This window comes from Trachymyrmex cornetzi, unplaced genomic scaffold (assembly GCF_001594075.2).
Source record: "Trachymyrmex cornetzi isolate Tcor2-1 unplaced genomic scaffold, Tcor1.1 scaffold122, whole genome shotgun sequence".
NCBI lineage: Eukaryota > Metazoa > Arthropoda > Insecta > Hymenoptera > Formicidae > Trachymyrmex > Trachymyrmex cornetzi.
The window spans coordinates 3,060,091-3,082,932 of NW_017295784.1; the positions used below are offsets into that span (position 1 = coordinate 3,060,091).

Below are 22,842 nucleotides of genomic sequence, written 5' to 3' on the forward strand. Positions count from 1 at the left end.
CCCGCCGCGAGGATTTCAATTAATTCGGTCAGTGCCTAACCAGCACGCCTGACGTTTACGGTTAAATAAACAAGCCTCGTGTGATAAATATATGTCTAATATTAATTATCTCTTTTCTTCTTTGACATTAATTATAATCGATAGCTCTCGTCCGATTTATTCAATCCTAACGAGAAAATGTATTTGTTCGGATTTCCAGATTGCGAGAAATTGTTTTAAAAAAACATACCCGTAAAATATATAACAAAGAGAATAAATGTGGCAGATGTTATTTTAATTATTGAAAACTTTTGCACGATAAAGATGTAATGTAATGAAACACAATGTGATTTCTGTATATTTTGAGCAATCGGATGATGCTTAATTACATTTAGCATGCTATTGTTGTTATCGTTTTTCAATAAAATTAATAAACGCCAACGTCCTTAATTGAAGAATTCAATTCCGTGGAAGGATATACGCGAGAGATGGGAAATTTTGTATATAAGTATTAATTATACAATTTTATTCTTCAATTTCCCATTTTTCTCCTTTATTCCAATAGAATTATTTTTCCAGATTATTCTCTTCTGTATATGGTTTCGTGTTTTTTTACTGTAATATTGTGAAAACATTGAAAATTGATATTGGAAATTGGCGTTGAATCCATTCGTGCGGGATTAAGCGTAAATTTTAATATACAATTTTCCGGTTCGTACGTCGATATTTTTGATTTATTTGGACTTTGATACTCATTACTGATGTCCGGTTTATCGTTTAAATTATTCCATGTTCAAGTAGCACGATGTTGCATGCGTTTAATGAATTTATTTGTGGTCCTAAATTATAGAGGCGCAAGAGACCGCAAACGTTATTGTCAGAATTACGGAAATCTCTGAATTCGTAGGTCTGCACATGCCAGCGAAATATTTCCGAATAGAATTATTACCAACTTTGTTTCCTGCGTAATTGAAACGGTTCCGGGAACAACGTTGTTGCCTGCGCCATGCCACTTTTCAAACTTTACAGAAATTAATAAAAGCATTTGTTTGACAGAATTTTCAACGAAGTGACTGTTCCGTCTAGTAGCATTTTAATAACTCGGTATTCATACACATTTCGACATAAACAAATTATACGCACTATTTAAATTTACTTTTAGATTTTATTAAATGAGAGAACGCTTTTACTATTGATTGTAGAACTTTATTACGAACGTGTATAAATACTAATTGTTAAAAAAAAAAATAAGGTATGGTTTTGCCTATACTTTGATCAACGTTGCACGATTCGTTTACACTCTGACAAAGAAAGCGCAACTCTGTAATTTTCCCGTGTAATTTAAGAAAACGAGTACGCGCCGAGACTCATCCCGTTCGTAAAAATGCGAGGCGCGACTCCTTTTGCCAATTAAAGAAATTCTTTGTCCCTTGCGCCGGGGGATGTCAAGAGAACCGACCCCGGCCAATGGCAGTCGCTGAAGAAGCGAGAATTCGTTGTAACAAATTGATTCTATACCTAGAAATTTCTGCAAGAAATCGAGGCAAGTGGGTGACAACTAGAAGAAGGAACAGAACGGGTGAAGTGGATGACGATGAACGAAGACGAAGGGGTGAAATTGCGGGAAAAGGTGAGGTTGCGGTGGAGCAAAAGTTGAAATATCTGCATTCATGGCAAAATCAACAACCTGTAGATACGGATTCTCGACTGCCGCTATCGCGACGGCAATAAGGTAACAAAGAAATCATGTTACCGCTGTATGGAGCACCACTCGAGAGGAGTAAGAACGACGAAGCAACCGTGCAAATATTCCTCCGTCGAGACTCCGGGGATCACGTGTGCGCGAGCATTCGCAGGATACGCCTTTAAAAAGAGGGAATGTTTTGTTCGATGCAACCGTCGAACGGAAGTCGTTCCTTCGACAGCGAAAAATCCCTTGATTCCCGTCACATCTCCTTAAATTCACGCTTTTTTGCACACCGCTCGCGTTTGCTATCATCAACTAGCTACCTTAACAGAATTTTCTCTGCTCCGTACACGAAAATAACAGAAAGAGATTTCTCCTCATAAAAATACTGTGCGTTAACGGGTTTCGAGTTAAAACGATTACAGGGGCTTCAACGAATTAAGCTGCGGGAGGTCAGAATTGATTAAAACGTTTGGTTCTTCCGAATGTTAATAAAACACTACTTTGCGACTTAATTATTACCGAGATTTAATTCGGTGCGAGGGGGATAGCATAGAGAATGATCAGATTACAAATTTTGATGGAAATTTTGAGTTTACCCCAGTTATGAATTACGTCTGTTATAGATTAGTTTGTTGTGACACCATTAAAAAATTTATATTAAATTTAACATATTTGATATTTCACGTGTGTCCCAAATCGATGATTCACTCCAATTTTTATGTTACACAGAAAAAAAGATTTCCTCTGTCGCTGCTAATCTTGGTTTATTATAATCGCTGCCGTAACCATAAATTTATAAACTACAGCGAAATGGTTTGCTGTTGCTGCTACAATATATAGATATCACGGCTAAGACATTAGCTATGATATCTATATTTTAGCTGTCCATATTTTACACCTGCCATTTAGTTACCACATGCAGTTTTTAGTTACGATAGCTACTTTCTTTTTTCCGTGTAATTTAACACAAGTCGAATATATGGTATTAGAAAGTGATACAGACTATGTAAAAAAATTACCACAAAAAAGGTAATAAATTTTCAATTAATGTTCAGAAAGAAAATTAACGTTCTTATTTTTCAGAAAATTTTATTGAATCTGACAAATAGTTTTTAATGTTGGATTCAGCAAAAATCGCTTAGATGGGTATTGTTACTTTATAATCCAAAAAAAAGAATGTATCATCAACTAAAATTATTTTATTCAGACTTCCGCTGCAAAATAAACCACAAGTCGCTAAAGAGCGCTTGGAAATGGCATATTGCAATAACGCGGCGCTCTCTTTCTGCTAATTTATATTAAAATATAATTTAGCAAATTTTCGTCCGTCGACTTTGAATGTTAACTAAAAATACATTTTGCCAAAGAATAGTTTTTTAAATGTAAGCCCCCCCGGATTTTTTCAACTTGCTTTATATAAGCTAAAAATGACATTCGCGGACTAAAATACACATCCGCTCGAAAAATACATATGATAATCCAGAGCTCGGATTTAAAGTAAATTTTTAATTCCTTTTCATAGCTTTTCCACATCTCTCTTTGTATCGTACATTTATACGGTTTTTATATTCTCCACGATTACGCGCGAGACGATCATTGATTAAATGATCACATTTGTGCGAAAAGCGGCTGACAATTACTCGACCGCACGACCAGCTATGTCCTAAATTTTTTACAAAATGCGATTAAATAAACATAACGTTGTTTACAGAAGTCGTAACCGAAAAAAAAAAAACGATATTTGTAGTCGAGCCCCTCGTGCGTAACTACATGCAATCGTTACAACACATCGTTGGCTACGATAATTGGCTCCGCACGTCGAAATAGTAATTTTGCCATTCGATGTATCGCATTCACGGAGCTACGTCGCGATACGTGGCACTGAAATAATACGTTAACGCTGCCGCGGGGAATCCTGCGCGTTTCAGAATCAATTACGAGCTCGCGAATTGTGACACGTTTTTATTTCCCTATTTTTTCCCCTTTTCCCTCCCCCTAACCCTCCCCCCCTCTCTCTCGCTCTCTCTCTCGCTCTCTCACTCTCTTCCTTTATCCTCTCTCTCTATTTATCTATTCCGTATGTCATCTCATGCTGATGGAAAATATGAAGAAAAAGAGAGAAAGAGAACGAAAGAGAAAAAAATATGCTTTGACACTGTGTTTCTTCGAAAATAATTATCGGATCGTGACGGCCTTGAATCTTCAAAGATCGCGGTATTTCGAAATTGCAGTTTCTTGAAGAAGCTGAACTTTATGATAAAAGCAAGAAAGGTATAAGCGAGATGAAAGCAGAAAGGGTTGCCGCTGCTGCACAAAGTAACGCATTAAGTTCCGAACCGGATGGTCCGTCCTCCTCCTCGCAACAGCGCGGCCATTTTTCAGTGATAACACCGCGAGGGCCGTCCTTGCGATAAAATGCGGCGAACAATCCGCGGTATCTTCTAACGCGAACAAATGGGGCAGGTGCCACCCGGACCCGCCTCAGATAACGAGGGCCCCATCGTGAATGACGTAAAGAAATATTGTTGCTTGTTTCTTTTATTGTTCACTTTATTTGCTTGCTTTGCCAATATCTTGCTCGCTTTACGAAATTAAAATTTTATTTGTTAGTATCGCTAGATTAATAGTTCATTATTAACTGGATTGAAGGAAAAAAAAAATTAATAAAGGAACGTACTCTCTAAAACTTAGAAAGTGAATCTTTCTCTGAAGAGTGAAATCTTGCTGTTAAAGATTGAAAATTAAGCCACTCTTTTTCAAGACTCGCTCAATTTTTACTCTTTAAAGTGAGATTCCACTTCAAAGAATTTAAAGAGAGCAGATATGTGCTACATGTTATATATTATTAAATTTATAATTAAGTTTTAATAGATGAGCTTCTGCGGCTATATTTCCTTTTTGTTTCTTCTGTGTGTATAAACTACTCAAAAGTAACGTAATGAGTAACGTAAATTAATATCCGCTGGAAGTCTAGATACTGTGTAACTTGATATTAATTAAGACACGTAGTTTTACTAACACATTTCAATCGTAAGCAATAGATCACAAAGTCAATCAAGAACGGATATATTATAAGAGATTATACAAAAATGCAAGATTAGATGTAAAAGTCAAGTAAAGATAAGATAAAGTTCACTATTACAAGAACATAGCTTCAAGCTAGCAATGAAAACGTGACACAGACCTGTAAGGCGTATTTTTTTTCACCTCTACATAATCGAAAAATAAATCCGCGAACACCGAAGTTATATACATACAGCCTTCAATATTTGACTAAAAAATTCACCGTGGAACGAATTCACTGATTTCCAAACAAGAAAAAACAATCTAACTGAAAAGAAAGTAATTTTTTGTTTTACCACACTTTATTGTGATCGTCGGCGAGCAATCTCGTAATTTGAAAGAGCAAAAGACAAATTTAAGAGAAAGAATTTAAGAGGGAAAAAAACATAGTTAAATATTGCAAATTAAATTAATAGGTATATACATCAAATCATATTTTTTACAAAAAGTGATATAAGCGAGAAGAGCGCGCTTCCGGAAAATTGGATTCTTTTGAAATTTTCACCAGGATCAGAAAATTCCTCGTCACTCGATCGCGCGACTCGCCCGCGCGAGCGAATCAACATCAAGCGAGCCAACAACGCTCTTGTCTTTGGCCTTTTTCGGCGGGCACATGAAAATGCATGAGTAGGTAGCCTTGGCCCGTGTGCCTTCGCCCGTGTGTCGGGTACCGTAGCCGTACTGGTTACCCTGGAAACGGTATCGATTTCAACCCTCAGCTATGCAGTAGGAAACCAGCACCAGCACCATGGGGGTCTCTTCACCCTGAGTTTCGACGAGGCGCACGGAGCCGGTTTCGACAACCCGATTACAAGGGCCTTGTCTCTCTCTCTCTCTCCTCCCCCACTCTCTTGTGACACCGCTCTTTCTCTCTTGTCCTTCGAGGGTTTGTCCTAGGACCCAGCAATGAACGCTTTTCTGCCTCCCCCTCCCTCTCTCCTCTCTCTCTCTCTCTCTCTCTCTCTCTCTCTCTCTGTCCTCTCACTCTGTTTTTCTCTCTTCCTATCGATAGTCTCAATCGTCTCTGTTTCGACAATTTACGAAACCATATGCACCTCTTGGTCCGAAAGTTATTATTAGCGCACCACAAACTGCAAATATCCCCTCGATCCCCGTAGTAGATGATGGATTTGCGGATCTTCCTAATTACACGTGGATTGCATTATCGTGGCGCGAGAGTGTCGGTTCTATCAGAGTATAATTGGAATATTCAGTCGAGATTATCGATGGGTCTGCGATTGTATGCGATGATAGTACGGAGTGGTAATGATAATCATTTGAAGATTTAAAGTAAATACAGTTTAAATGAGATAATGACTTCTATCGTTATATAATATTGAAAAAGTCTGACGATTCGGAATGGATAAATTATCGAACGTTGTCATTCAACCTAGTCAGTTTCATGTTTCATGCGTTTAGGAATTCTACTATTTAAATCTATCGACACGTAAAAAACGTATTACATAAAAAAATTCAATAACTGTTTGTTAAAAAAACACATTATGACATGACATCCGCAGAGTACGTTGTCAAGTACAAAGCATTACAAAGTAAGTGATGACTCAAAGCGATTGTAATTTGCGAAATTGAGGTGTTACGGGGAACTTGGCAGTTCAAGAGAGATCTCTAGAATAAGCGTCGCGACGTCGCGACGCGGTCGAAGGGATGACAATCCTAAATGCATAGAATATATTTTAACCTAGGGTGCCCTGAGCTTAGTGAAAAATATTTCGATCCATTGTTTTACTTGGCCAGCAACCATCGTCTACGGTTTTCCCAATGTTCCCTCGGTGAGCAGATCCGACAAGTAAAAGCTTTCCGTTAAAACAAAAACTCACCCGAAAATCGTAGCACAAAGTTTTATTATTTATTTTAAGTCTCTGGAATTAAATTAGCGAAATATCTCGGCAATTAAGCCTAGTGGAAAAATTTCCATTAAGGAAAAATCTACTTGAGAGAGCCCTCGGAGACATCGTCCGTAAAATATTACGTCGTAATTCCGAGACACCGTTTAAAATATGGAAAAAAGGAATCGTGCAAATTTCTTGATAAATTCGAAATGAAAATGTAAATATTCATCCCAAAAATTCTCTTAATAACTGCATGACGCATACGTCGGATGCAAAAGATTAACGTGCGATTGTATAATATAATTTTATTTCTATCGTAAACAAAATTACGTCTGTTAAGAACGTTATACAACGTTCCGTCATTCGGTCGTACATTTTATACATGTCGTATCCTTCAAAGAACATGAAATAAACGCATAAAATGCGCATTTTAACCCATTAAAGTGTGCACATGAAATAAAGCGCTCATTTGATACGCGTTATCGGTTACGTTACTGTTATGATGAATAAAACGCTCGTACGAAAAAGCATACAAACAAAGTGCCATAATTAAATTTTAGCATGTAAAAAGAGATGGCACATGTCTGCCGTTTAACGCATAAATTTTTAGATAGATTCTAATACGTTAAAATAGCGCGAATATAAACATAAATAAATAACGTCGAGCTCGTACATGCAAAACAGAATGGAGGAAAATAATTCAACCATATCATTGCTATGTATACGCGAATTATATATTAAAAATTACCATATCACCTGCCTTATATCACTTTTGAATACTTTTCGTTAGCAAACTGACAAGATTCGCGATTATTTCTCATTTAATGTTAATGATATTGATAATAATATATACGTTAAAACACGGAATAATTCCGCACTATTCGTGACATATAAACGTTAACTATCGGGACCATGAATTATTAATAGAGTGTAGAATTACAATACTAGCGTGCTAGTGCATCGGCTACAGTGCTGTCAATAATTTTCATTGTTCGTCCTTTTCTTCTTTCACCTCGTATAGACCGCAAACTTTGTTGGCCGGTACAGCTTTATCTGAAACAACGTCGTATTACCTTCAAGCTCTTTGTTGCAAAAATGGTACATGTCAAACGCGGGCAATAATCTAATGTTTTTCTATCGATTTTGTATTTTCAACTTTTCAACTAACAATAATTCATGTTATACGTATAATTCGTTGCTCTTGTATACGACAATTGTTTTCCATTACATGAAATAATTTTAATAATTCATTTTTTTTTTGTTAATATTCGTGCATTTTTCAAAATTTGGCTCATGCCTCCGTGAGATAAAAGGTTCATTTATTCAACATACGACGGTATGCAAACTGGCAAATTCATCGATTTCCTTTCGCTCCACCAGTAGGATGTAACGGCGTCTCTGCTCACATTTAATATTTAGACGCGCTACAAAGAAGAGTTACCCGAAGGCGACACAGTGGCTGCAAATATTCCTTCCCATGAAATCATAACTATCAATTTTTCGTTAATTTAGAATCGCGTCACGTGAAAATTGAATCCAAGAAACAGAAAAAAGAATGTGAAATTAAGAAGAATTCAATCTTGAAAATTCATCTCGAAATCGATTCCTGATATCAAATATTGAAAATTTGAAAACCTCGCGAAATGGATTCGTGCAAAATCCTATTTTAATTCGCTCATCCTCTGTAAGGGACTCTTTTTATCATTTCCTTCTCAACGTCAGTCACATAACTGTCAGTGAAATTTTTCGCTTAACTTGTGCTTTGCGTCGCTTCACATCTCATTCAATCGATTCAAGCGTCGGAAAAAGTTTCGCCACTTCCGCAAATTTGTTCGGAATTCCAGAGTTTTTTCACTTTTTACTCGTAAGAAGAAGCTACGTGATCAAGCGCCACGTTCGATCGACGTGATCTTCTCGATTCAGCAGTTGCTTCCCGGACTGTACCGGTAGGTAGAACGACGCTGTAACGTCCTAAGGACGGCTATTAGCTTATCAGCGAATCAAGCTGATAGCGGAGCGTGCACAACCCCAAAAAATAGAATGTGAATATCCCAATGGGACTCGTGTAACCCCCTGGCTTCTTTGAGAGAACAGTTTTGATAACGCATTCTAGATAAGCTCCGTTCCATCAATACATTAATTATTGATTGCTATCAAGGGCGTTGTACGTCTGAGCCCCTACAACGCTTAACAAGGAAACCTTCCAAATTGTACAATTCTAGTTTCAATGAAACTTTTTATATGTGTAAGTTTTATACATAAATATGAATTTAGCAAAATCACTCCTTATAGTTAAAATTTTTAACTTTTTTTGTAACATCTCGGAAGCTATTCAAGATATCAACAAATGTCTAATACAAAAGTTTTATAACAAAATTACCTGTATTTATTTACGTCAATAATATTTTTTTTAATTCGAGAAGATAAATTTTGAAAAAATTATTCCTTTTCAAAATGTTATGTTAATGTTGACATAAAGACGGTAATAGAAAAAGATTGACTGTATCGAGTAAATTAAATGCCTTTGTTAAACTTACCGATCATCTTGGGATAAGGTAGGTTAAGGTTGTCCATAATTCGGACGAACTTCTCCAAAGACTTGGACAGCCTGGGATTAAGGGCTTCCTCCTCGGCCACTGTGGTGACGGTTCTACCGTTGTAATCGTGTGCGGGGTATAGTCGGTAATTTCGCGGCAGCGTGAAGATCTTCTCGTGAACGGATTTGTACAGGATCGCGGCGGATCCGCCCTGTGCACAGGTGGTACAATAATTCAAGCGCACGGCAATTATGTCATAAAGCTATGAGACTTGTAATACACGATAAGTGAGAATAAAAAGCGTAATAAAAAATAATTGATAAATAAAAATGAAGAATTAAAAATTTAATCAATATTAATACAGTATCTTTTAAGATTGTGATGTGAATACGCAACAAATCAGAAATAAAGGCCCTAAGTTGGATCTTTAATGCTTAAATAATTCCGTGTAAATTTATACATATTCAATCCTGTAAACTACTAAAAATTTAACTTCGTATTAATTTGTTTAATAAAAGCAGTTGCTAAAAAAAAATGTATTAATCTTATTAAAATATTTATAGGTACAGAGATCATATATTCTCAAGTGCTAAAATTGATATTCATTGAAAATCAATAATTTAAATTTTAAATCAATGTCAGTCTTGTTTACTGTCTAACAATAAAGCAAAATTTAAAGTGAAGTTTGAAGTATGTCACGGATAAAAATAATGATTCCGATCGTTCTCCTGTGTTAAAACGTCGTTTAAGCCGCGCTTTCGAGGGAAGAAAAGGTCGAGGCACGTTTATAAAATGCACCGACACGCGGTCGAGCACGATGACGGACGGCTATTCATCACGCGAAAGTTGCGGAGAAGAAGTCTTTCATATTCCCGATGATATATCGACGTTTATTTGCACTACGTGTGACACGTAGTGAAAATGTTATTGCACGCGTCCGTCGAACGTTTCAACGAGAATTCAGGATGCCACCGCGTCGTCCGCGTCTGTTCTAGGTCGGCATCGATCGTCGATTAGTTGTGACATTTCAAATAAACCAATCGTCGACATCCGACAATTATATCGGCGACAAATTGCAAACGACACTTCCGGCCCGAAGAAAAGAGCCACTTGTTTTTTTTGATTAAACGATAGCAATGCACTGAAAGAGATGTAATGGCAACTTGCTGGCTGAAATTAATATCTACTTGGGTCAATGAACTCGGGAGTGCGGGTCGATCAATCTAGGAAGATTTTCATGAGTCACGTGCAATCTGTCTACACGGTGTGCTTAAAATTACCGTACTTTTTCACGCTTGAATTTTTTTTGACAAATTTTAGAGTTAATCTCTTCAAGGAAATTTCGATTATACAACTTTTATTAAATTATAAATTAAATTTAGATTCATAACAATAAATCAAGTTTAGACAATCCTATTTTTGATCGAAGCGCATCTTAATGCTTAATAATGTTTGCTCGAACAATTTTATTTAACTGTAAAAATTTCAAAATTGCAAATATTTATATAACTAAACTTCAAATCGCAAGTATAATTAAATCCATTTTAAGTAAAATTAATTTCTAATAAAATCGATTAATATATTAATATATTATGAATAAAAGAGTCATATTACTTGTTCATTTTTATTAAGGATGTATTAGGTGTATAGAGAGTTACTGTAAAAAAATTAAAATTAGACTTATACTTTCCGTATAAAAATGAATATTATATACATATGAAACAGTTCAATAAGGTGAATATTTATATATTTACTATATAATTTTGTAAATAGATGTACTTCGTATTGAAATAATTTTTTATCTAGATTCTAAATCGCTACAAACTTTTTGTATTATTTTCATACAAATGCAATATAGAAAAATCTGTAACTTTTTCACAATTCTTTTATTTAAAAAATACGTGTAATATATATTTAAGAAAGAGATATAAAATATCCTTAAAAATATCTTTAAAGTTAAAAATCTGTAGATTAATTAATTCTAATTCTATGTAATTTGATCTTCATATGTCACCAGTTAAAAATTGCAAGCAAAACGAGAGTACAAAAATGTAATAATATTAACCTCGTAGGAGATCGCATATTCTCCGCAAAAAAAGCGTGAATGCAGTTTCCAACTTGACGAGGACTGCTCTCAGCGCACATTTAACACTGAACATGGTCGCCTAATTGTGAGTTTCGTTTGTTGGCCAGTTTTTATTTATAGCTGGACCTCGAGATAAATCAGCCTGAATGGAATGGCACTAGTTAATAATACTAAATCGAGAGTCTAGGGAACCGTACTCAGTTTTTCTTTTACACGACATAAGAGTTCAGATTTTTCCCATTTCTTCGCGCATTTCTTTCCTTTATGATCACAAAAGATACCCATAACGAGGTAAATGGATTTTATATTAAATGTTATCGCAGACATTCTCGCTCTTCGGAACGAGAAGATGTGACACCGTTGTCTCCTTTAATCGCACATATGTGCGATCGAAGACGCGGATATGACGTGCAATAATCACGCGTATCCGCAAAGAAGACACGACCTTTCTAGTGAGTTTCCGGGCTGAGCTTACCTGAAAGTCAGTTCTGCCACATCCTCGTATCAACAGCGCATCACCCGTGAACGCGATTGCCTGCTCATCGCAAACGTACGTGACGCAACCTGCACAGATATCAGATGGAATATTTACGATATCGTGCTTCACTGCACTTCGACCGCCATCCGGCAAATATCGTGTCGTTTTTCAAGCCAAATATGTATTTATCTCTTCGCGGCGATTCGCTTCGTGCCGTAATCGGACGGCACGATAAACTGAGCTCTCACTCGTCGGCTCGTTCATTCCATTTGCGATATCGCATTCGGTAAAAAAGAAAAATAGGAAAGGTGGAAAAGAAAGAAATTGCGAACAGATATATTACGCGGCGTTCGCTCGAAAAATATTGGCATGCAATAGATAGGTGTATCCGACATAGAGAACATGATTCGTATCCCCCCGGATATAAAAAAACGGTTTAGAATCAAGTGAGGTAATTGGAAAATTTTCTGCAAACGCGTACGGTAACTTGCCAATAATAGAATTACGATAACTATTTTTCTAACAATTTTGTAAAGACTAGGTCAATGATAACGATTTTACAAAAAAAAAACAAAACAAAAATGCAATCTGACATCAAAATTAAATTCCAACGAGAATTATTTGTGTTATTCAGATGTAACGTATGTAACGTATGTATGTGTTTTGCAAAATATTTACCGATTTTCCTTTCTCGTGAAATGTATGTGGTACATTTTCCGTGAAAGAGCTGAAATATCTAGGAATTTAATCAGCATCGTTGGAGTTTTACGGCGTATAGGAATGAAGCTGATATCGAATATCTAACCCGCAGGTATTTAATGCACGCATTCGCGTATTCGGCACGAAAAATCGAGCCTATCGAGTGAGTTCGATAATCGAGATACATAGCTCAGTAGACGCTTTCAGGATTTTTCCCGAACAAACGATTGAGCTACGACGAGTAGCGAATTCAGCACGATCGATAAGAATGACTGTATCCCTTTTTTCATCTCGATTCGCCGTACAATAAATTCCAATAACGCAGTACGTGTACATATACATGTACATCTTCCGAAGCTCTCTCTCTCTCTCTCTCTCTCTCTCTCTCTCTCTCTCTCTCTACTGAATATCATAAACATTTGAGACTAAATTAAAAAAGGAAGCTGTTCATATCATCGCTAAAAATTAATAATTTTTTAATTAGCAAATAGCAATTACAGAAAATTCTGCAAGTTTCTTTGAGTTTCTAAACTAGATATAATTACGGTTTTTATTTAATATGGAATAAATTATTTCAGTGACAGTTTAATTTAAAAATTAATTACAAACTTTAATATGAATAGATGAGCAAAACAAAATGATACTCTATCACGTTTTTGCTAAAGTTCAGTAAAAAATTCAAGCTGATCGATTTAAGTTTATAATTTTCAGTAGTGAAGATTAATTTCGGGACAGCCTGTATAAGAAAACTTTGATGTACCTAAGTGAAATTTCCTCAATGATAAAATGGATATTAATATAAGAATACCTGTCTTGAAAAAACTGCAGAAAATTGCAATTGCGATATAACCTGGATAGAGAACAGCTCAAGTTAATCACTCCAGAGACTGGTATCTCATACGCAACACGCGTGTAAAATTCAAAAGGTTGCAGCACATACTTTTCTTCTTCTGAAGATAATAAAAAAAGAAAAAAAAAGAATATAAGAGGATAGAACAATGCAGAAACATTTAAGATAAAATTTTCATCTTTTTTAGAAAATTTGTACGACATAAGAATACGACAAAAAATTATACTATATAATAATATTAAATTATAATAGTATATAATATAAAATAAGAATAGAACAAAATTTTCTATAAAATTTATTATAAATAATGTATTTAAAAGTTTAAAATTTAAAATTGTAATAATTTCTCGTATTTCTATTTTCTCTCTTTTTTCATCAATAAGTAATCTACATGTCAGACATTATCAAGTTTATAATGAATTTTTAAATATAATATTTTTAACAAAATTTACACGTGCTCGTCTTTCTATTATAACAGAAGCTGCAATTGATCAGATCGATCTTGTATTCGAGATGCGAACGCGCGTTATATTTTTGATCTTTTCAATCCATGTATAAAATAGAGCCGCCTCTCACAGCCCTCACAAAAAATATTTCGCCATATTTTTTCTCGGCATCTCAATTAATAAAATAATAGACCGGGCGAACGCGCGATCGATCGCAAGAAATGCGCTCCGATATCGCAGTGGTATACGGACGTGTTCTGTAACTTTCCTGCAACATTTATTTCCCCGAAACTTTCGTTACACCACTCGAAAGTCGTGTTTTGTATTCATCGCGCGAGCGCATTAAAAATCGCGTTAAACCAGATTGCGTCATGAAGATTTACAGAATACGTCGTTGTACACTGGTACTCGAAGGGAAAAGCTTGAAAAGCAACGTGTGGTTTTAATAGAATCTAGAGCAACTTCTTCTTTTAAATAAACCGAGACTTAAATAATTTTCCTATTAAAAAAATGAACGTTAACAAGCAAAACCATTTTCGAAAATGATAAAGATAAGAAAAGGGAAAAATAGGAAGATTCATTTTTCACTCGTAGACTCAACAAGACAATATATCATATACGTACATATATCGTAACGCGAAATAGCTCACAGAACATGTCGAGAAAACGCTGAAATCCACGTATGTATCAAATATGATACACTATGCACTTAGCCCCTTATAGGGCAGCGTTGTGCTCTATTTTACCACTCCATGTAGCTGACACATAGGTGATGGTGGGATGCTAGCTAAATGGACAATGGTATAATATTTTACCGCACGAAAAAATAGGCAAAAGCAAAAGTTACGTTCTCTGAGCGACAAAAAATAGTTTTATATATTTCACCAGTAATATGTATAACTTTAATGGCGTCAATTAAGCGCGTATCGATTTCCCGAGTTCTCCATTTTCTATTCTAAAGATTAATGAATTGCAAAGTGGAACAGTATACAGGTGTAACGCGAAAATATTTAATACACATCTAAAATTTTAAACACACTTAAATAAGAACATCTGAGATTAAGATAAAAACAAATATAATAAATTAGAAAATATGACTAATGAAGAAAGGATATTAATTCGTAAAGGCTTAGATTGTAATTTTTAGAAATCCTTAAATATAATGAACAAAACATCCTTAAGTATTACATGATAAACAAAAAGTGTCATAGAGATCAGATTCAATAATAAATAGTTTTTGATTACGATGTACTAAAAATGCTCTGTGAACACAAGTTTTACACCTTCGACACCATAGATAAAAAACTATCCATTATTAAGTTTTGTGTTTACGTCATCTTTTGTTCTTTCATCTCACGTTATAAATAACATTATATATAAGAACTAATTTAGTTTATAAGTTTAAAATTAGTACTGAGTCTACTAATTATATAGTAAATCCTTTTAATATATATAATGTAATTTATAATGTGGTGAACAAAAGATATAATAGACACAAGGCTAAAAAAACTATCCTTTATCTTTGTGTCATCTTTTATTCATCACATTATAAGCTACATCATACGTGAAAACTAACTCATTTCACCGGAACTCAATTTTCCATAATTAATGCGGGATCCTTCATAAATATTAAAAATTTTGATTGTATAATTTCCATACATGTTGATATATAATCCGGTTTTAATAAATATTGATTTATCCTAAAATTCCATTGCGTAAATTCTCCCAACACCCTGCACAAGTTCTCCAGAGTACATTACTAACAAAGCCGAATCTATGCGAAGAGAGAATGTTCCTAACCTTCGGTATGACCTGGGGTGGGCAATATTCTCAGTTTATGCCTGCCAAATTGGACTTGATCGTTTGGTTCTAGGAGTACATCCGCCTCAGCACCGCTACTACGCGATATCATAGACTTGCAGCCAGGCAACAGGCATTTCAGTCGGCCCGTCCCGGTGATGTGGTCTGCGTGCATGTGGGTGTTCACTGTAACAGTAAGAAAGATTGGGTATGTTCAAGTCGGCAAACAGCTAGGCTGCCTGCCAAGCAAATGAATATGATTGGCTGTTACTTATAAAGCCAAGCAATCACATTCAATCGCTCGACGAGCAGACCGGCCGCTTTATTCGGATTGAACGCGCCCATTGCCAAGCAAGACGCAGAGCAAAGACGCCTTTGCTCTTAGCAGCTTTGTTCGGCTTGAACGCGTTCATTGTTACCAGCAAATGCATAATGATAAACGCCGAATCCACGCGAAATCGCGATCACATAATATGTTACAGAGTGTCGCTTAACCGAGAAAAATGACATACGATCATCCCAATGTAGAAATGGTAGTTACGAAATTTTAACGCCTAAGATTTAATGCCAATATCGTTGTAAATTTGATAAACAATTTAAAAATGATTCTAAGGAATAGTAATTAATTTTTAAAGAGATTTATATAATACTAGTGTTTAAAAATTTGTACAGTTGATGCTTCGATATTGATTAAAAAGTCGAAAATTAATGTCGAAAGTTCTGAAATAGTTTGTATATTATTTTTAAAATATTTATGCATACATATAAATACTCGTGCATATAATTCAGTTTCAATAGATAATTAAATTACGTTAAATCTATTAATCTAATTAGCAGCCTCATTCTCTTTGTATGACTGAGTTACGAATAATGCGCATAGTTTTATGCGGGAGTGGGACGGCATTAATGGCGTTTGCATTATTGGAAAATAGAGAGAGGCGTATTATGGAAATGTCTGTTTGTTCGGGACAGAATTGGCACACGCAGAGTTCCGCATAAACAAGTGCATACGTTCCACTTAGCCAAAGCGATATCTTGTAAAAACCACTTCGCGGTCTGATAATACAATAAGTAATAAGGTAATCCTATCAACCCTTTTTCATCATGATATATTATACGACGCCATAAACTTTGTCCCTTCTTGCCAAACCGAAAATCCCTTCGCCATTAAGGGTGCAAATTTCGAAAGGGTTAACGCTGCCTGCGCAAGTAGGGGCAGATTCTAATGCTAATTTATCTTGATTCTGAAATTAATAACAATTAGAAATTAAAGTGCTTTAAAAAGGAAAACAACACAAGGATCATAATATATATAAAATTATTTATATTCAATGTTTAAATTTTGATACTGCATTTTAATATTTTAAACATATTTACTATGTATTAAATTAATTAAATCTATATTTAATAGCATACACAGTAATAAAAAAGTTTTGACTACAAAATTTTGCGTGTTTATCAAATCATTATCCAGGTAGCACGCTATTTGTCATCATTTTGCCATAAAAATAATTAAGTATACAACGTCAGTTTGCTAATTTATTAGAAAAAGGACAAATTCTGAAAGGAGGGGGAGGAGGAGAGAGAAAGAGAGAATTATTACGTCTTATTAAATACTAAAAAGACTGCACCGAAAGATTTTCACCGGTTGATGAACTGAAGACCGCTCTGTTGGCTAGATGAGAGAATTTATTCGTGGAAAAATACGCGGCCATCATTGAGTTCTCAAGGCACCTTAAAGCTTATTATATTAAAGCTAAAATATAAAGCTGGCTATTTTGAATGTTAATTATTTTTTATATTTATTATAGCATATATTTAAGATATAATTAACTTCAGAGTCTTTTATGAAATATACTAATGATTTGAAAAACACAAAATTGTGGTCAAATTCATATCCTGTATATCAAATTTTTTTCTGTTTACAGAGATGTTCTTTCAATATTTAAGTGTATACAATATTTAGTTTCACTATCTAGATCTTTGCCAACATGTTAAAATTACCTTTTTCCTTAATTTCTTATTATTGCTTCGATTAGCAGACATTTTGCTACGTATAGCTTCAACAGTTGTATTGCTGATTAGTCAAACTTTCAATCAAGGGTTAAACTTAATTAATTTTCATGCAAATCCGCCCTCATACGCGATAAGCACGATTTGTTGAAATAATGCTCTCGTCGTGATGATACACTTGGGAATTAAACAGCGGCCGCGAAATCATATCGGCTCGTGCCGAAGTCGAAGTTCTTTATCGAAATTGGCGAAGTTCGACAATATGCCCGAGCGCACTCTCACCGGGTTTATGGTCCACGGGCGTGTTAACCCCCGAGACAATGGCGAAACTATGCGGGGTCCACGACCGTCCTTAGAACGGCGGCGGGATTGCATGCTAATTCATTACGAAGTTCGGCAAATATTGGTCGGTTAGTAGGATAGTTCGCGATATAACTCTGCGCCCTCAACTCGTAAATCACGGCACGGGGCATCGCCGTAATTGCCGACAAGTACATTTCCGACGATATCGAGTAACGACGCCGGTAAGATAATACGTTTTGTTGTTAATTAGTGTACGTAATTAATTAGTTATCGATCCGAGTGTTTTACGGGTTGAGTACGTCAATAAATGTTAGGTTTCCGCAACCGCAGAATGATTAATATTATGCAATGTTAATAATCGTACTTTGTATTTCGAAACAACGTCTCAATAACTCTTATCAATTATGCGTCGATCAATCCGGTTGAGAAACGTTTCAGAACGTTCAGTTACGTCAAAACTTGCGAAATAAAAAAACCCAGAAAATTGGAAAAATTCTATTACGCGTAACGTTATGGAAGTGGCTATCGATATTGATTTGGCACTTCACGAGTTGTAAAAGTTAAAAGGGCAATAAACGTCGATATGTAAAGCTTAACAACCGGTAGATATTTCTAGAAAGTTTCCCGAAATTTCGTAGTTGAGGCAACGCTTTCGAATTTGAACCGATATATATATATATTTCAAATCTAATAAGCTCTTTAATAGAACTCTTATAAAATGATCAGTATGTAATGTATTACATCATAAAAGTGGTCGAACATTAGAACGAAACACGCGAGGATATTATTGCAATATTTTTTCTAATATTATTTCAATTAAATATATAGATACTTTTTTAAACTTACGTGATAGGATCGACGTAAGTAAGATACTTTTCTTTTTTTTAAAGTAAACAGCGATTATAAATATTTACGTGGTACTATTTTAACGCGCTACTACTTCACAAAAATTCAAATTTGCTTACAAAATATATGCAGGTAAACTACACGTGTAATCGAGCTGGAGTGTAACATGCAGAGTACACAATGCCGACTAAATAATATCGAATGATATGAAAAACTGCATGGCACTTCTGCGCGTCGCTTTTTCGCTATTTTTCGCAAACCGCAATATTTACGGGCGAGATAATGATCTCGGTTGGTAACTCACGGGCATATTTCAGCTTTAATCCTAGATCCTCGACGATTGTTTTGTCACGATCAGCCCATTCGATGACCGGATCAATTAAAATCGCTTCCTTATCGCTGATATCGGCTAGTAAATACGTGTACGTACTGGATACTGGGTCGAAAAGCTGGAGAGATTTAAACAGTTATTCATTACTCTTCCTAACAATCATCCGGATTTAAAATTACATTATCTGTATTACGTTATAACATAAATGACATATTATTATCGTTTTAATGACAATATAATTTTCGTGACTGTGTCTTTATAATTACGTCATTGCAAATAATATTAATTAAATACATGTGCATTGCATACATTAAAACGCTAAAAAGAAATAAACGTAATAAGATAATCAGCGAAAAATGATCGTCAATTAGACGTCGAATTAATGTCGAAATCGTCATCGATTCGATATCAATTCGATGAGTTATTTCTCGCTGGGAAGCATGTAAACATATCCATATGACATATTACATTATACGTGATAAAAAATCGCAAAGGAAATGATAAAATTTTATATTTTTAAATAATATTTGCCGCACATGTATTTCGATATATTCTGTACAAACACTACAAACTAAATAAAAATACGATAGATAAGATAATCAATTGCAGGCAACAAACAAATGCGTCCACATTTTGCAATGTCGTTTAACAACGATTTGTACATTTTGAATCCTGTCACATGTTTAATTGCGCTGCACCGACCCTCTGATTCATGTATGATGTGCGGGAGGCAAGGGGACAGCAGAAAATATAATTCTTTGAAAATCCACGAAACTGTACAAAACTATATTTTCACGAAGCGCAAACGAAAAACAAAATGCTTTTTTACATTTTTTCCCCCAATGTTAACGCGCAACATTCATTAATCCAGTCAGCACTGAACTGTTTTTAGGAATAATTCGGATGTGTAATAATTTTTGTTTTTAGTCAGATTTCACCTGCGTTTTCATCCGATTCTGACTTGAAGTCTACCGAAAAACGAAATGCGCTTTGCTTTGGGTATAAAACCATATATAAACGAAAATACATATGGCAACGCTTTTTACCATAGTTTCTTTGTTACAGCGACATCACACCATTTATCCATATTCGTCGCGAAAATGAATTTGAATTAAATTCATTCATTTGGCCATTTTTAAACAGGTAGTACATTTCCTCTAACTTCTAATATTAATGTTACATTTTGCTGCAATATAATCTTGTTACGCAGGAACTAACAAGCGTAAAAACAATGATGAATATTCGCATTCCATACAATTCGCATCAAGATAAACTCAAAACCGATTACTTTTCGACCGGTAAATCAAATTTTTGTTCAAACCATTTCAAACGTCTGTTAAAATTATAAACGGTAAAAGCTTCATGGAAAAAAAACACGCATTCAGTTACGGTTGACCAGTACAGTATAAAACATCATATGTAGAAACAAAACACATCAAAGAACATCCCGTGTTTAAACCATTGCGGTAAACAGTGCTGAGTGAAAAAGAGTAAAAAAAAAAGAGAGAATTTACTTAAAACGTATTTGTTAGTATTATATAACATATGGAACGTATAATAAAATTATAAGTTACGAAAAATTTCACATGACATTTTTGTTAGAAAAAGTTTGTTTCATATTTGTAAAAAAAATCCTCTCTTGAGATATTTCAGTCAGCCGGAGGTACTTGCACTTTCTACATCAAAATTTTTGCAATCCGAGTAAATTCTCGGATGTAAAGTTCGTTCAAGGTTATTTCAAATATGTTTCAAATGCGAACGCGAATTTCAATGTTCTCCCTGACCGCGCTTTTCTACATTTTTCTGCAATCCCTTCTGTTATCCCTCGAAATCCAGAATACGAAGTTGCTTTATTTTATATGCAGCCAACACAGAGAAAAGGAAACAGAAGTCTACCTTTTTTAGTTATACTTTTCTATATCATACTTACAATACTTTCTTTTTTCTGTTTCTTTCGAAATATCAAATATATATTCATTTTATTTAAAGCTCTACATAAAATAGATTTTAAACCTATTCCGAGATCTATTCCTTCAAAATACATTTTTATACTTTCCAATAAGATTTTTCGTACTTTTTATTTCCTTTTCTTTCAAAATTGTAATAAATCAGATATAAAAATTATTTGAACAAGCTATTTTTGTAGATGTATTTTTAAAATTAAGATCGTTTTCAAAAACGATTTCAAGACTAAAATAAAAAAACTCATATCATATTTTAAAGATTAAAAATTTTATTTAAAAAAAGAAGAGTTCAAAAATTTTGGTACTAATTAAATAGTTATTTTAAAATATATATAAAGTAACTTCGATCAAACCTCTAAAAATTAATTTAATCACTTATTTAATACGTGATTAATTTATCGGTAACATTTGCAAATATTATTTTTTAAAAAGGATAGAATTATCGCTAATATATTAAGTTGTTAATCAAAGTTCAGTCAAAGTTACTCTTATCTTTATATACGAAAAGTGTGAGAAGAAGTGACTAAGGCTGTCGCTATTCCAATTTTACATTTGAAATCATTTTAAATACGCTTGGTTCGGTCATTTTATCGACTGGAAGACGTGATTCGAATGAACTTGCAATTAGTTGATATGTCGGCTGATTACATTATACATAGTTTAATTAAAAATATTCAATTTAAATTATCCAAAGAAGTATAAAACCGTTTGAATTATTTATTACAAAACCTCTCATACAAATTAAATATAATTTCATATAAAAATTTTATTTAATTAATTTTTATCAGCGCTAACTGCTTATGTATAAAAAGAATTAATTAATTTATCAAAATTACCTGAATGATTTTCAGATCTTTTTAATTACACTTTTATATAAGATTTGTATATAAAATATAAACGATTTCATAAGGAAATTATTAAAGAAATTCATTACCGGCTAAGTTCATACAAATCCGTTCATGACCAAACGATCTTGAATGTATAATCGAGTCATCTTAGAACACTGCTCGTCAGATGACGTTGCAGTCAAGGCGAGCTCCTTGGACATGCGCCGGTTAGTCAATTTATCGGACTTATAACTCGCAGGAATGTTACCTGACGAAACAGGAAATCCTTAGAAAAGGGCACTCGCTCCGTCAGAACGTCAACCATGACATGTTTCGCACGTGTCCCTTTTCTCCATAAAATTCTCAGCGATGATACTCGGTAGAAATTACGGATCATAGCTCGCTTATATAAAGCCAATGTCACACTCCTCGCCTCGTCACGTAGCGCTGCGCATAACTACCGACGATAACGACAACAAGCTTCCACTACTTCCAGTCCCCTCAATTTATGTCCTCTCGCTTTGATTCCGCGACATTGTGCAACGCGATTATCTTTTGCCATCGTTTTAATCGTATCAGTTTGTCACGTTACGTTGCGTCACTCGCTGATTGGTGAATTACGGGAAATCATTATTTCCATTAATGAGACAAATGTGAATTACATTTGTATCGAGCGATATCCAGATGTTTATATCATGTGGTCACGCCTTTTCGAGACGACCGCTTATCTTGAAAATTACATAATCCTGGATAGTCCTCTATCACCTTGGTAGCTACTTCCGGTTAACACTTGTTAGCATTCTTCGAAAGTACATAATTATATAATAGATTTGAAAAATTTAGCCGATTTCAAAAAATGAAATATCAGAACACTAATATAAAATAAATTATGTAATCGATTTATTGCAATTTATTACTCGACATTAAAGATGCATTACGATGGGTGCTTTCAATTTGATGACACAAGTCGACACAAGCGTCGTTTTATCCTTTTTCAAAGAATAACAAAGATTGAATTTATGTCGACTTGTGCCATCAAATGGAAAGCACCCGATATACCAAAGACGTAGAGAATGGACT

At 34.7% G+C, this 22,842-nt stretch overlaps 1 protein-coding gene across 1 annotated transcript; it reads right to left on the minus strand.

Annotated features, from left to right (window-relative positions):
* Positions 1-6,874: 6,874 nt before the first annotated feature.
* On the minus strand, positions 6,875-22,328 carry LOC108768654 (persulfide dioxygenase ETHE1, mitochondrial). Its single transcript, XM_018519175.1, has 6 exons — positions 22,031-22,328; positions 18,945-19,089; positions 15,479-15,664; positions 11,681-11,769; positions 9,120-9,330; positions 6,875-7,635 (listed from the first exon to the last, which is right to left on the minus strand). Exons 1-6 carry the CDS (start codon positions 22,157-22,159, stop codon positions 7,568-7,570), a joined length of 828 nt encoding a protein of 275 aa, XP_018374677.1. The 5' UTR covers positions 22,160-22,328; the 3' UTR covers positions 6,875-7,567.
* Positions 22,329-22,842: the final 514 nt, after the last annotated feature.

What these genes read in the sequence shown, in the direction of transcription:
- LOC108768654 (XM_018519175.1), bottom strand. Translation starts at nt 22,159, where the DNA reads ATGATCCGTAATTTCTACCGAGTATCATCGCTGAGAATTTTATGGAGA. An exon ending in AGGATTTCCTGTTTCGTCAG is followed by an intron (nt 19,090 to 22,030) that starts GTAACATTCCTG and finishes AAATCTCTCCAG; the next exon opens with CTTTTCGACCCAGTATCCAG. An exon ending in ACCTTATCCCAAGATGATCG is followed by an intron (nt 7,636 to 9,119) that starts GTAAGTTTAACA and finishes ACGTTGTTTCAG; the next exon opens with ATAAAGCTGTACCGGCCAAC.